The following is a 14,699-nucleotide window of genomic DNA, read 5'->3' as shown; positions in this document are numbered from 1 at the left end:
AACTCCATTTGGCCAATCAGTACCTCCTCATAGAGATGCATTGAATCAGTGTATCTCTAAGAGGAAAGTTCAGCGTCTCTGAAAAGGCAGTGTTTACATGAAAATGCCTGCAGGGAATGATTATACTCACCAGAACAACTAAATTAAGCTGAAGCTGTTTTGGAGACTATAGTATCCCTTTAAAACTCCCGGTATATGTCTCACCATCAGAATATACTGCACGTTGCCATTTGTAACTAAATCCACTCACTGTATTCTGTAAGCTAGATCAAGAACGGCCTTCGTATCTTTACGTGTTTCCTCAATACCAGATTTTGATTGGTTTCATTTCCTTGTATGTTTTATTTCCATTGCAGAATATGTTAAAGGAACATTATAGTGTTAGGAATACAAAGCTTTACTCCTAACACTATAGTGTCCCTCTGCCCTCCCCCCTTGTGGCAATGTAAGGGTTAAATAACCCTTTAACCAATTACCTTATCCCAGCACTGAGGTCCCTCAGCGCCAGCTCTGATTGGCCCAAAATGTAAAATGGTCAAACGCTTACCTAGCTGTTCATATGTGTCTTCTTTCATCTTTCACTGGCTCCCAGATCCATCCATGGTCAGTCTCCAGGCTGGGAATACTTTTATTTTTATTTTTATTTTTTATGTATATATTATTTTATTTTTGTCTTTTTTTTTTTTTTGTGTGCAGAATGCTATTGTGTATGATGTCTCTGCAATTCAAATAGAAACACGTTTTAGTGTTCTTTAGCCAATATGGTCCATGTTTGATTGACTTAATTAGCCCAAACCCTAAAAGCTTAAAATTCTTACTCCGTAAGTAGCTGTCAGACCCCAATGGTTACTCAGGTGATGGCTCCACATGCATGTTTTCTTAGATCTTCAACCTGTTCCTGAATCCATCCATGGTCAGTCTCCAGGCTGTGTATCTTCCACTGCGGAAACTTATTGGGTCGATGACTCTGCAATTCAAATATAAACATGTTTTAGTGAGTGTTCTTTAGCCAATATGGTCCACATGTGATTGAATTAATTAGCTCCAGACCATAAAAGCTTAACATTCTTACTCAGTAGCTGTCAGACCCCAAAGTTTACTCAGGTGATGGTTCAACATATGTGTCTTTTTCCATCTTAAACTGGCTCCTGGATCCATCCATGGTCAGTCTCCAGGCTGTGTATCTTCATGTGGAGAAATTTATTAGGTACAATGTATCTGTAATTCAAATATAATCACCATTCTCTGAGCATTATTCTGCCAAAATGGTCCATGCATTACTGAATTATCTAGCCCCAATCCCTAAAAGCTTAAAATTCTTACTCATTAAGTGGCTTTTAGACGCCAAAGTTTAGTCAGGTTACGGCTCGACATACACGTCTTCTTTCATCATCAACTGGCTCCTGGTTCCTTCCAAAGCCAATCGCCAGGCTGAGCATTCTTCCGACCACCAGGTAGACACACCAGCAGAAGTTGGTTTTCATGGACTAAAAAAATATGGAAGTGAAAGTGTCTTAAAGTGTGTTGTTAATAGGTTCTTATACAAAAAAAGTTCTAATGCAGATTTTGATGCAAAATTAGTTTTTCAGACAATAATTTATAGATACTGTATTTGCAATATACTATGTGCAAAGTCTATGGAAGGGTTTTATACCATTACCACACCTTCCTTGGTGATGAACTAAGTATAGTACAATCCCAATTGAAAAACTGTGATTTCAGGTTAGAAGACGGGTTATAGAAATGAAGTTATTCTACAAATATGGTGTAAATCGCAGCTATCTGTGTGTAGGATATACTTACTTCTAGAATCGATGGTCTCAGATATCCAGAGGATGACATTAATAATGAAAAGAAAAGAAAAAACAGGACAGTCTTCATGGCTGCACTGTCTGCCTCAAACGTTCTGAATGAATGAAGTGAAAAGGACAGACCTGGTGTGATGTCAGCTGTAGCATCATGACATCATAACTGCTGCACAAAGCAGACAATGAATGAAGTCACAATGCAAGGATAGAGGAATAAAGCTGCAGCTAACACAGAGTAAAGGGGTTTAACCCTTTCATGACCATGGCCTTTCCAGGATTCCGTGTTTGTGACAGAGCGTTCTAGAACCGTTTCTATATGTTAGTTCCACTGTAACATATCTGTTTCTATTTACATGTACCCATACAGTTTATACATCATTTTTAAAGGACAGATAGGGATTTCTTCCACTGCCCACTATGTATACGTAATAAGTCGGAATAAAATATTTATTGAGTGAATTCTTGTCAGCAGACCAAATATTGCAAAGGTTTAGCCTTAGATCCCTATCGGGGTTATTCAATACATTTTGAATTCACAGTGAATTTCCAAATTCAGGCCAAACTATACAAATTGGAAAAGGTGAGATATTTTTCCAGTTTGGCTACTTTGGCCTAAAATTTGAAAGTTAACTTGGAATTCTCACTTTAGTGAATGAACCTGCATAGTCCGAATATCAGTCACAGCATTCAAAACTGCTAAACAAAAGTATATATTTGAGCTAAGTAGATTCTCAATGTATTTAACTTTTTTAAAAACTCATTTCTATTTTGTTTGTGATTTTCACACTAATGCTTCATTGTCCTTAGGAATGTAAGGTGTCTTCATTTTAGAGTCACCATAGTTCATATATGAAAAAGTAACTTGTCTACTTTAAATCAATTTAGGACCTCCCTTAATTTGGCAAAGATACAAGGCCATAACTAATGGGTGCATACATCATGGAAATGTTCCTGACTTAGTTCAAGATGGCATCTTAAAGTCTGAATAGCTTATCTGTTTATACTAAGACGTAAGTGCACAGTCGTGGGAGATTCCCGGATTTGGGGAAGTTCCATTAACTTGGGGTTACCACAGTATATTGTGTACTGAAAGAGTCGTAGTATAGCCTTGAAGCTTGTTTATGCATTATTGTTATTGTAATTCGTCTGGGACAAAATGGCGCAAACATATTATGCACTGAGGTTATTGCTTAAAGAAACATCTATGAAAAACAATATGTTCCATTTCTAACACCTTGTCAATTTGCAATATCTCTTAAAGACAAAGTACACAGTTTAAGAAATAAAACATTTCATTCTAAAACTTGTAATATTTGCATTTGCCCATAACACAAGGAGTGCTTTGTGTTTTCAGATTTTCCTGAGGCATCGTTCTCTTTTTCTATTAGAATTCGGCTTAGCCAGTTTACTATACAAATTAATGCCATGATGCCTGTGTACCTGTCAATTGCATGTCTTGAAGTGTTATGTTAGGCCTACCGTAACCAAGTTGTTGGTACCCTCTGTAATCAACCTCTCTGTGTTTCTGACCGAGATCGACGGCATTCTCCTGAGATGGACCTGCGGCCTACCAGAGGGCTACTAAAAGTGACCGCGAGGGAGGTGGCTGATCCCTCAGCCGATTGCCACACACCTCTTCTGAGACCTATCTTATCTTAGACCCTCTTTCCCAGTTTAGGCTATCCAGGCACCTTTCATCCGAACCTCATTGGTGACGATCTTATGACCACTCCCCTGTAGCAGCTGACATGCTGTAACTATGCAACCCAGCACCTTAAGACTGGCAAATGACCATCTTGTAAAAGCTGGACAACCTATTTACGATCTTTTGGTCCACTCTGGCCCGTCGCCTGCTGAAAACCTGCCCACGCCATCCTTACCTTGCACCACTCGGCAGCTCCTGGGCGACGCTCTGACGTACTAAAAGCAGGAAAGCAGAAGCTGGTGCCACGGAAATCACTTTAGCGCCGGAAGGCTCGACCTGGCAATGATCTACTGCCTTCTTGGGCCACGGCCCATACTGGGATACATACCTGGACACTGCTCACTACCTCGGAAGACCTCTACTAAAAGTGAGCTGGAGCAACCTCACAAAGGGCCTCAAGTCCAAGTCCTGGTCACAATTCATGCTGGGACTAGTGAGACTGGTGCATTGGGCTGTGAAGGAGCCTGTGGCTGGTGTGGTGCAGATGTAAGAGTCATGAGTCTTTTTCCTTGTTGGGGAAATGCCCATTATATGATGGGTGTGGGCTGAACCCTCTGGTCTTTTTAATCTCCCTTAGTCCCACAGCTCTCACCATTCCTGTGGGTTCTGGCTTCACATGTTTTCTTTTTGGCTTCTTATGCCAAGCACATGTTCTTATAGTTATTTTATGCTCTCATTTTTCTTATCCTGCATATCTACCTGACAATTTAATATTCTCTATGGCTGTAGCATGAGTGTCACGAATCCTATACTTACCTTGGCGGTTCGCCGTTCAGGTGTTTCCCCGATTCAGGCGGACCGCCTCCTCCAGTCTTCCTGCCCAATCGGCTAATATCCTGGACGCCAGCCGCTGTGCGCACGCCCCTTTTTATGACGCGGCGCACGCATGCCAACGTCAAGCAAAGGGCAGTACTAAAGGCTGGATTTACAGACGCCCTCTCACATCTTGGGGGCGTGACTACATCAATTACGCCCCCAAACATATAAAAGCACATTTAGCCAGTGTCTCAGTGTCCTGTTGTGGTTCCTAGTTTAATAGTGTCCCAACAGTGCGTTTGTATGTGGTTTTGTGCTATTTTGATATTGAATCGTCTTTTTCCTGACTACTCTGATTTCTGGTTCCCTTGACTTGGCTCCAGTATTTTGTTTTGGTTGTTCTATGGCTCCCTTTGACTTAGGCTTGGTTTGACTATTCTCCTCTTATTAATACCAGTCCGGCCATTCTAAGGTCCGGTTTAAGTATTTACTTTGTACCTTTAGAAGGATTATTATTTTGCGTGTTAGGTTTCCAAATTCATGACAATGAGGGCTAGGGTGCATACTAACCCTCTACAGTTCATACTAGCTCCCCATTGCTAGCCTGTATGCCTATTGAAAGTTTTCTCAAGTAACTCTACCCTCTGATTGCTACATGGGTAGAATGACCAACTAAAACCAATGAGCGAACCTTAATATGCATAATATACTAAGCATGTTTTTTTCCTACATCATAATACTCATGTCCCAACTTAATCAGGATACCACTCTTGTAATCTACTTAAGACGTGTTTGCCTAACTTGACTTTTCTTGTTATTTTATTCTAAAAATTATGCCACTTGACGCAGGAGCTTGTACCAGGGTGTCTATAGTAATATGTGTGCACCATTATCTGCTATAATCCCTTTGCCTTTCCTTTATTCTGTATTATTCACATGCCTCAATAAAAGAAAGAATGAACAAAAAATAAATAAAAATTAATACGAATCACTCCGCTACATGTATGGGCACAAAGAGATTTCCTCAAACAATCCTAATTGCTGCTAGCGTCCTGATGCTCACTTTTAAAGACACCTATTCATGCATAGAGCACTATAAAATGCGGTTATATGTGAGCAAGCATGTTGTCGGACATGTGACCTTGATTGAGATGATTATATTCATTTTCTGGCCCTTTCTACCATATCTTGGATAACCGGGACATATGCATAATTTATATAAACAATATAATGAAAATATACACAATTCAATATCAAAAAACAATTTTATTTCAATAAATAGCTTAGGTTCACCAATAAATAAATACTATATGTTCCCCAGAAAAAAATTAAAGGAACAAACACAGGGTTCAATGATGTAAGGGGCACCTTGTATAACCCTCAGTTTGGGTATTTCAAAGTCTGTCCAGTTTCACAGTGTAATAAGGGAATTTAATGCCCGAGGTAATTCAGTCTCCCTCATGGAAGAGATTTAAGACACAGTTCTGGGATGAAAAGAGAATACCCCTCCAGTGGGCAGGAGGATACAGGGTGCTACATATCCGTTCAATTTCCCACGTTTCCCCAGTATAATATAAAAGCACATTAGTATTACATCCTTATTGCACATAATGATTTGTGTTGCAAAATATTTTATTAAAAAAATATTGTCCATTTGTTTTGTAAAAAAAAATCCTAGCTTCATTCATTCTCTCTCCTTTCCGACGTGTGTTCCAGTTCTCTGCTGTGCAACCAAGTCTAAGTCCGTCATTTAAAGAAGGATTACCCTGTTCTTCCCAAGCTTAATGTTCTCTAATCTCTTCATATTGGTGAATATTTGTAACCAGGGATTCTAATCATGCTTGCGGGTCTAATTATTTTCTGATTTGCCGTACGTGTATGAGTAGATAAAAATTCTGGCGTACATAAAAATGTGTAGATAAGAAAAAAATGTACACATACACATATACACACACACATACATAGATATGTATGTATAAACATATCTCTTCTATAAAGAAGGCGTACCATTTGTAAATTAAAATGTTGTTAGACTTTTGGACAGGAATTGTAATCTGATTACCACAATATTTGGGGATTAAAGTACATTTGAACTGAACAGGGTTTTCAAATGAGTAAATTTCACCTACGTTGCACTGTCTCACGGTGCATTAAAATTGGGATTGGAGCATTGTTTTTTCTCATTGTTAAATTTTTCATGTCATGCTTCTATTTCCTGCATCACGGTGTGCTGGAGGTGTTGCTGTCATTGAAGGGAAAAAAAAACCTAAATAAACCATAGAGATGCACTGTAATCCATAGTAAAATTTAGTGCAACTCTATGATAACACGTTGTAGTTTTTTTTTTTTTTTGCAATGTCTGCAAGTACACTTGATATAACACAACAGCATGTGAAAGTAGGAGAATATATGCATGTGTGCATATTAAGAGTTTGTGTACATATGTAGATCAGGTTATTTATTTTGCCTTTCAAAAGGAAAAATCCTGTTGAAATGCAAATGCATCTGCACTGACATAAATTTATAGTGATTGTTTTATGCATCCACAGCTGTATACCTGTTTTGTCTTCCTTTTCTCTCTGACTTCAAAATTAGTAGGTTTAACCCCTTAAGAACCAATTACGTCCTTTGCCGTCATAAAATCTCCTGCACCGAGACTTTTGCTTGCGTGAGATTTCCTACTTACTAAGCACTGGCAACTATATAAAGCTCTGCTTCCATTAAATGACTTAGGCATACAATATTGAAATATGATTTTAAAAGATTAGATTGTTAGCAGTGTATGGAAATATCGGTCCTTAAAGGGTTAAAAACAAACAAACACTGTCCTGCACTATAATAACCCTTTGGTGAATCTGAAATTGCAAAGTGTATGTATTGCTAGACAGAGCCTGCACAGCATTTTTTGAATGCAAATATAATTATATATATATTTTTTTTAAATCACACCTAACCATTTATTAGAGTGTGTTATAGTTAGTCAAAAATTAGAGGCGTCTTGTAAGGGACACTGGCATGCAGATTGTCATCTGTAAATGCTTGCAGGGACTGAAGCTTTAGAAGCATACATATTGTGCAGTCAGAGGCTGTGCTGTCTGAGAATGACGGGTTTCTAGACGTAAGGTCTAAGCATTGTGTTGTATTGTGCAGTGTGGTTATGTGAATGCAGTATTGTGAACTATGTTTGTATAACTGAAGTCTGCACATGCATCTCCTATGGTGTATAGGAGGCAGGCTTTGTATCATTGAAAGCCGTGACTTATTTGACTCTTGCAAACTGTAGCCTGGAAACGTGGACTATTAAGAGGCAGTTTTTGTTGTGTTAGAGGGCTACAAATCACATAGGACAAGTGAATGTATAGCTGTAGTCTGCAGTTTGTGTATGGCCCTAGTCTGGGGGCTATCAACAACATGAGGATTGTAGTTTTTGGGGGGTTTCGAAGCAGGTTTTGTTGTCTGACAAATATGGGACTTTGTGAGGTCTATGAATACAGCTTTTTGTTAATTTTCAGACTGGGGCTTTTAAAGGGTTGTAGGATCTAAAGCTGTACTACCATAGAATTTATGAATGTGCAGTCTAGTCCTGTGACACATGTGAAAGTCATGTATGTATTAAGCTTTGTACTGTGTGAATTATCACAGAAATGGTCATTTTTCCAATGCTACTGCTCATCTTCAGGAATCAAGGGCAGTTGTTTTTTAGAATATTTTTTTTTGGAATAGATTTAGGGTTGTTGTATGTGAAGCTGTTCCACCTCTTGAGAAATATGTTAGTTTAGAGTAAAACTGTATATATCCATATTGTTGCAGGATGCTGCAACACATGTAAGGCAGTGAGGGGGAAAAAAAAGTCTTACTTTTTTTGGACTACACCTACCCACAATTGAAAAAAAAAAACAACAACAAAACTAACAAACAACCAAACAACCAAAAAACATGTTCCTAGCTTATGTTTTGAGCAGTTGCACACAATAATGAATGATAAAGTCTGGTTACCCCTATTGCGCAGTTTGGGTTCTGGCTATCTTACAGCTCATGAACTTTCAATTGTGTAAGTTAAGAGGTTCCATTGTTCATGGAGGTAAAAAAAAAAAAAATCTGATTCATCTTTGTGTTAATATGGATCCTTATTTGTAAAACTGTCCATTATGTTGAATCAGGAGCTCCAGGAGAGAAAGCTTCAAAGGGGACATTCAGCTGTAGTTCATGTTTGGTCTATAGTTATATATAGACTATATATGGTTCTGTATCCTTTTGTGACATATGGCATATCCTCAGGGTTCTGAGGATGCAAGTTGTGTGAAATGTAGAATTAGACGTCCGATTTGGTTTAAGTGTATGTGTCCTGTAGGATGTAGAAGATGCTGATATTGGAAAGTGTGGGATTTGGGGTTTTGGCATTGCAGATTATTGAAAATATAATATTTTTTGTCTCGTTAGGTTTATAAATTGCTGAATTTCCCTTCAGATCATCCTATTCTTTTCAATCTCTGCAAATCCCTTTTCCAATTGGTTTATTACAAGTCATGTATATTTGCGCTTTCCCCACTTTTCCTCACTCCCCAACCCAAATCTTATACATCTGTCTCCACACCTCTCAGTCTGGGGATGAGGATCCTTGGGGTGATCCCAGCGTTCAGATCGGACTCAAACTCTAGAAGCTGCCCCATGAAGTTCAGATTGGGAGAAATGATAGGACGTTTCCCTTTCACAAACTTATAAGCGTCTCCTACTGTCATCAGGGTGTGCTTCATCAGGTATGCAATAACCACGGTTGCTGATCGGGACACCCCAGCCTGACAGTGAATTAGCACTCCCTTTCCTTCCTGCTGAGCCTCTTCTACAATAGAGAACAAAGAACAACAATCACAAAAACATTCATATGTAACATAAACAAGACAATTATAGGGCTTCAATATCAACTTTCTAATATCCAAACTGTACGTGTCTTAATAGTGCCCCTTCTGGACACATAAATGAAGTGCATCTATCTAAGCCTCCCTCTATTACATCGATTGTCTTCAATGCAGATGCAAGTTCCCTTGCTATGTTTGGCCCTGTCACGTACACATAACAAGTTGCTGGAGGAAATATCTTCAATATTAGCAACACTAACTGACTCTGACAGCACAAGTGGGATGCGTACATCAGATATAAGCTGTTTCATTTCTAAAGGGATTGTAAATGGAATTAACTTTTTATACTTTTGTATCAGAGAGGTAAGCAACATGGCACTTTGGAATAATTTTAACCTAAACGTTATTATTTAGTAAATATTTTAATCAAAGGGTTAAATGCTTTAATAAGAGGGAATATCATACTTCTGTTAAAGATACTTTTCATAGGAGACAGATTCTCTACTAAGACACTGTACATGGAATTCATATGGACAGGCAGCTCTTTTATTTACCACCATCTACAGCGGAACCACCAATCCCTAATGTATCTAAACACTAGTCAGAATAGTGAGTAAGGATAGAATAGCCTCGTTTTTTCATTGAAGCATGTCCGGAGGTAGCCTCATAAATATTTAACGTTTTGGTTGTAAAGCTTCAATCGAAGAGAAATGTAAACACGATTCAGACTTTATAGTCTAAATTACAGATTCTCTGGCTATTCTCTAGCATGCTCCCAAAAAGGAGCAATTTTATTAAATTCGGAGCTCAGAGTCTCATAGTCCACTTGTGTTACATTTCTTTACAATGAAAATGGCATTGTAGTGTAAACAAAGTAAACAACCTGTCACCTACCAATGAATTCAAAGGCTTCCTCAAAGTATTGCCGGAGATCTTGCTTGCTATTATCGGTGGCTGGGAGTCTTTTATATCGAAGAGCCCCTGACTCCACATGGTACAAGGGTAGGTGAGTAGTGACGTTCAAGACATGCCCAATATTGAGGGTGACCATGCGCCCTAGGTCCTGGGCGTCCTTTTCATTGCCCAGAAAAAGGAAAGGCAAGATGAGGCTCAACTCAGTTTTCTCAATGTCGGGAGAGAGTGGTGGCGCCGGCGTCACCTCCGTTTGCATAACACACTCATCAACGATGGGTTCAATCAATTCTGGAAGGAATGTGTATGACAACAGTTAGTTGGACAGTAAAGAAAAGAAAAACTCATTCTGTCTGTGTCATCAACAGGGTTTTTCACTAACATGACAATTCAAAGTAAATTTCAAATATAAAGCAAAATTAACTGAAATGGAAACATATCTGAGTTGGAGAATTCTTCCGATTTGGCTATTTTGACCTTAAATTTTCTTCTAATTCTCGCTTTAGTAAATAATTCTGCAAGTAATATTCAACTACACAACTCAGAAGACTTCATTTTTTGTACACATAAAGCAGAATATTTAACAAAAGTTGTGACAGGAGTTACCATCGTCTTTTTGTGTTTTGTTCTTTTACATACACCAATATGATTGACTTAGTGTTAAACAAACTAAATTAAAACAACTGCATTGAAATTACTATATGATCCTGCTGGCACTACTAACCCTAGCAAACCCCTCTAACATTGAATTGTCATTCTAAGACACATTACAGTGCCTATTCAAGTTTTCATTCAGGAAACTCGCTGACATCATGGTTCTTACATGCTAAATTAATTCACGTGTGTCTGGTATGTGTCACAAACACATGACTGTTTCTTTGATGTGTATAAGCTGATTCTTCCAGGCAGAGTAATTGCATTAATTAAGTAAAATCTGGGTGTCACCACTTCCTGCTTCCTGAACTAATCTGGGAGTCCCTTTTGGATTATGTCATAAGTGAGGTATACAAGAGTTAGTCAGTTTTAGGGCCTGGCTCCAACTCCGTGAGTAAGAATTTACAAACAGCTCCCCTAGGATTACATATCTCACCCGTCACCAACTTCCCCTTCTATTCCTTACAATTCTTACTGTGTAGAAATGACTGCTTTCTCATTTTACCTTTCGTTTGTACTTATCAAACCTTCAACCTGTTTCTTTACATTATTTTACAGGTTTGTCTACCTTTGTTTTACAGGTTTGTCTACTATCTTATTTGTCTTATATACTTTTAGCATTAATTGTTATATTGGAGCCACTTGCAGTTTTTTTAAAGCACTATCCAAATGAATACATTAATTTTTATCGTCCCAACTTCTCAGATTTCTTTAAACCTTTTTATCAAGCACTCACCTCTCCCTTCTCCCGTGTTTTCTTTTTCACTCAAGGGCTCTAGCAGAAGGTACAAACTTTGTAGTCGACGATCCGAAGTCCTAGCTGGAGACAAGGGTGGAGGAGATGCTGGTGGAGGAGGTGGTGGTGGTGGCAATGGCTCGTCTACCCCTATTCCCATTAGTCCCCTGCAGTCTAATAGCAGTGGTGCTCCCCCAAGCATCCCACCTCTTGTCCGTGACATCATCTTGCGTGCCAGTTCATCAGGCCAAATAGCCCGTACACTGTAATCATCATCTTCATCATAGCTGACTTTTGAACTTCCAAAATACTGCGGGTCAAAAGTCACAATTGGATCGCAGCTGCAAGATGAACCCACAGATTTCCGCGGAGGACGCAGAAGACGCCAGCAACCACGACAACCACATTTTAGTGGGTGAAGAGCCCATCGGAAGCATGAAGAAGATTTTGGTGAGGGAGATGGGGGAGAGCCCCTTCGACGGGAACATGGTTCCCTAGGCCAACGTGCTGGTTGAAGAAGGGGTAGAGGACCAGGCAGAGTGAGGTCAGCATGAGAGGGTGCACGGTGGCCTGGTTGTAGACCTCTGACCTCGGGTGCTAGACAGGGATATACTGTAGTGCGTAGAGGAAGGGATCGGGGACGAGGCAATGGAGCCGAACGTTCTTCTAGAGGTACAGGGGGCATGGTTCTAGAGAGAAAAGTAAATATAAGGAAAGGGCAAAAACATATTTATATCTGACACAATGACTAGTAATTCTCATACAGCAAATAACACTTCTTAAATGTGTAAAAAAAGAAGAAAAAAACTAATTCACATAAAAGTTATGCACATGTATATATATCACTCTTTCATATTTATTTAATTCAACTATATCCTATTCGTAATCTCTATTTTCCATTATCTTCTGGTGTCAAAAAGCCTGCTACCAGATACAGCTGTCCGTTACTGCTAACACTACTTTTTTACCCCATGACACATGCAGGTATAATTGCATACTCTTTTTCCTTAATATGCTGCACTTTACCTTTTTAATTTAAATACCCCATCTCCTCTTGATTATAGGATCATTATAGAAGGTGCTTTTCATCTCTTGTTAATCGTATATGTACTGTTAGTTTATATCCCTATAGAAAAGTGCTGTGAAATATGCTATATGAATTATAAAAATAATAATAACTTGCTCAGGATATCAAGCAATCAATAGAACCTGATATCCGCGGTGCAGATGGCTTGAAGGAATTAAAGCTTTGCACCATACAAACTCCCCCTTGTGTTTCAAAATACACTTCTGTGTGTCTCTCTCTCTTCTATCCCCTATTATTCCCATTTTTCCTCTAGAGTTCTTTATCTGTCTTTTCCCCTCCTATCTCTCTCCGCTCTCTCACTGAATGACCTTCTCTGGCTGTCTCTCTCCTTCCCATTTTAATTTTAATCTCTCTCTCTCCTATGCTCCTTCCTTGGCTTGCTCTATGCTTCAATATCTGCAGACTGCAGTGGCTTGCTCCCCATGTCTGCATTCTCTTGGTTCTGCAATCCCCTATAAACACACTGGCTACCTACCTACCTGTACATTATAAGTGACTGCACTGTTCATACATGGCCTGCACCTCTTGCAAAGTTAATTAGGCACATACTTGGCGCAACATGGAAATTCAAGCATGCAGATGCGGTGTGTGAGTGTGATATGCGTTTGTTTTGTTTGTGTCTGAGTTAATACATAATATGCACATTCAGCATTAGAATCTTCATATACAGCACACATACACAGAATTGTAAAATTGGAAATATATGCTGAGCCAGCTACAGATAACTTGTGCATGCTCAGCATTATAACCATGATATAAAGCACACATACCCAGAATTAGGAAATTGTAAATAAATGCTGAGCCAGACACAGATAACAGCACAATCAAACAAATATTACCAATTATTCACTGTATTAAATCTCAACATATACTGCATGTTTCTGCACAGACAAAAAAGACTCTGTGGTCTGCAAACAAATATTACTGCTTATTGTCTATTTTCTGTACAAAATGATAATAAAATAATAATAGCATAGCACACATTTCATTCAACCACAGACACAAGTACCTTTGTCAGCTGCTCCCCTCCTTAAGTGCTGAGGTTTTCAGTATAGTCGGATTCATTTATGCATAGCTGGTCTGTGCGTGTCTCTGTTTGTGCATGTCCTTTGTGTGTGAGCCTGTGTCGGCGTGTGTGCATCTTGTGTTTGCAGACTGTGACACTGGATGACAAGAATCAGCCCCCTCCTCCCAGCTACTCTCAGGGTGACATCATCGGCAGCCAATCACAGGCTGCACACATTATACAAATAGTCCTACTGCTCAGAGATAATTATTATCTTCCTGTGTGCTGATTACAATGTATTCATCATCTTTCTGTCATGCAGGGAGACAGGGAGTCAGACACACAGAGACAGACAGACAGACAGACAGAGAAACGGACAGACAGATATAGAGACACACAGAAAGAGAGAGAGTCAGATATACTAGAGAAAGACAATTCTTTATTTGAGAATTGTGGGGAATTCAAAAGTAAATTGACATTTTAGACCAAAATAGCCAAACTGGAAGTATACCTGACTTGGAGAATTTTTCCAATTCATCTATTTTTGCCTTAAATTTAAAATTCACTTTGATTTATTTACAATTCTCATTTTATACATACATTATATATATATATATATATATATATCATATATAGATAGACATTTTTAAAAATCTTATATTTTTTTTTGTAATAGCCCAGACAGAGAGGACCTGAGTTAGACATACAGACGTTATAGGCAGACTTTAAATAAAACAAATAGTCCCATAAACAACAATCCTTATTTGGGGACTATAGGTTACCTTCTATCCACCCACTTTGAGGATGAAAAATATGAAAGTTTACCTCGTTTACAGCCCTGGGACTCCTCCACCTCAGCTGTCCGCTCCACCGTCGAATACATCAGCATGCCTTCTGACGTCTTCGTGATCTCCAAACTATTGCTTCCTTTAGACATTGGACGCATGCACGGCAAAACTCTGCACTCCTCCAATCAAATGTTGCTATCAGAAGCACTTGATTCCCAAACCAATTTTTATTTGTTCTGGAGGAGGAATCACCTTGAGTTGTTGTCAGGAATACAGCCACTAGATGAGGATTTAAAGGGACACTATAGGCAGAGTGCAATTTTTAATAAACTGCAATAATTACCTTTGAGGGTTAACTCCTTATTTAGTGACTGTCTCTCAGGCAATCACC

At 38.9% G+C, this 14,699-nt stretch overlaps 1 protein-coding gene and 1 long non-coding RNA gene across 3 annotated transcripts; both read right to left on the bottom strand.

The window, feature by feature from the left end:
* Nucleotides 1-687: 687 nt before the first annotated feature.
* LOC134578810 (uncharacterized) lies at nucleotides 688-1,107 on the bottom strand. The gene is made up of 3 exons (XR_010086135.1): nucleotides 1,073-1,107; nucleotides 819-967; nucleotides 688-718 (listed from the first exon to the last, which is right to left on the bottom strand). It is a non-coding gene; the product is annotated as an uncharacterized LOC134578810 (long non-coding RNA).
* A 4,415-nt stretch (nucleotides 1,108-5,522) lies between these two features.
* On the bottom strand, nucleotides 5,523-14,396 carry LOC134578642 (uncharacterized). Of its 2 annotated transcripts, none has more exons than XM_063437626.1 (4): nucleotides 14,346-14,396; nucleotides 11,428-12,116; nucleotides 10,020-10,328; nucleotides 5,523-9,109 (listed from the first exon to the last, which is right to left on the bottom strand). In XM_063437626.1, exons 2-4 carry the CDS (start codon nucleotides 12,110-12,112, stop codon nucleotides 8,844-8,846), a joined length of 1,260 nt encoding a protein of 419 aa, XP_063293696.1. In that variant the 5' UTR covers nucleotides 12,113-12,116; nucleotides 14,346-14,396; the 3' UTR covers nucleotides 5,523-8,843. The 2 variants fall into 2 exon arrangements, with proteins under 2 accessions (XP_063293696.1, XP_063293695.1); XM_063437625.1 differs by lacking the exon at nucleotides 14,346-14,396 and adding an exon at nucleotides 13,524-13,664.
* Between the last annotated feature and the right edge of the window lie 303 nt (nucleotides 14,397-14,699).

Source organism: Pelobates fuscus, chromosome 12 (genome assembly GCF_036172605.1).
Source record: "Pelobates fuscus isolate aPelFus1 chromosome 12, aPelFus1.pri, whole genome shotgun sequence".
Lineage (NCBI taxonomy): Eukaryota > Metazoa > Chordata > Amphibia > Anura > Pelobatidae > Pelobates > Pelobates fuscus.
This window is presented reverse-complemented; position numbering and strand designations above follow the sequence as displayed.

Bases quoted from the DNA above. Each gene is read 5' to 3' on its own strand.
- LOC134578642 (XM_063437626.1), bottom strand. From the start codon at position 12,112: ATGCCCCCTGTACCTCTAGAAGAACGTTCGGCTCCATTGCCTCGTCCC. The intron at 10,329-11,427 runs GTGAGTGCTTGA...CATTCCTTCCAG, and splicing joins AAACACGGGAGAAGGGAGAG to AATTGATTGAACCCATCGTT. The intron at 9,110-10,019 runs GTAGGTGACAGG...TCTCTATTGTAG, and splicing joins GGAAGCCTTTGAATTCATTG to AAGAGGCTCAGCAGGAAGGA.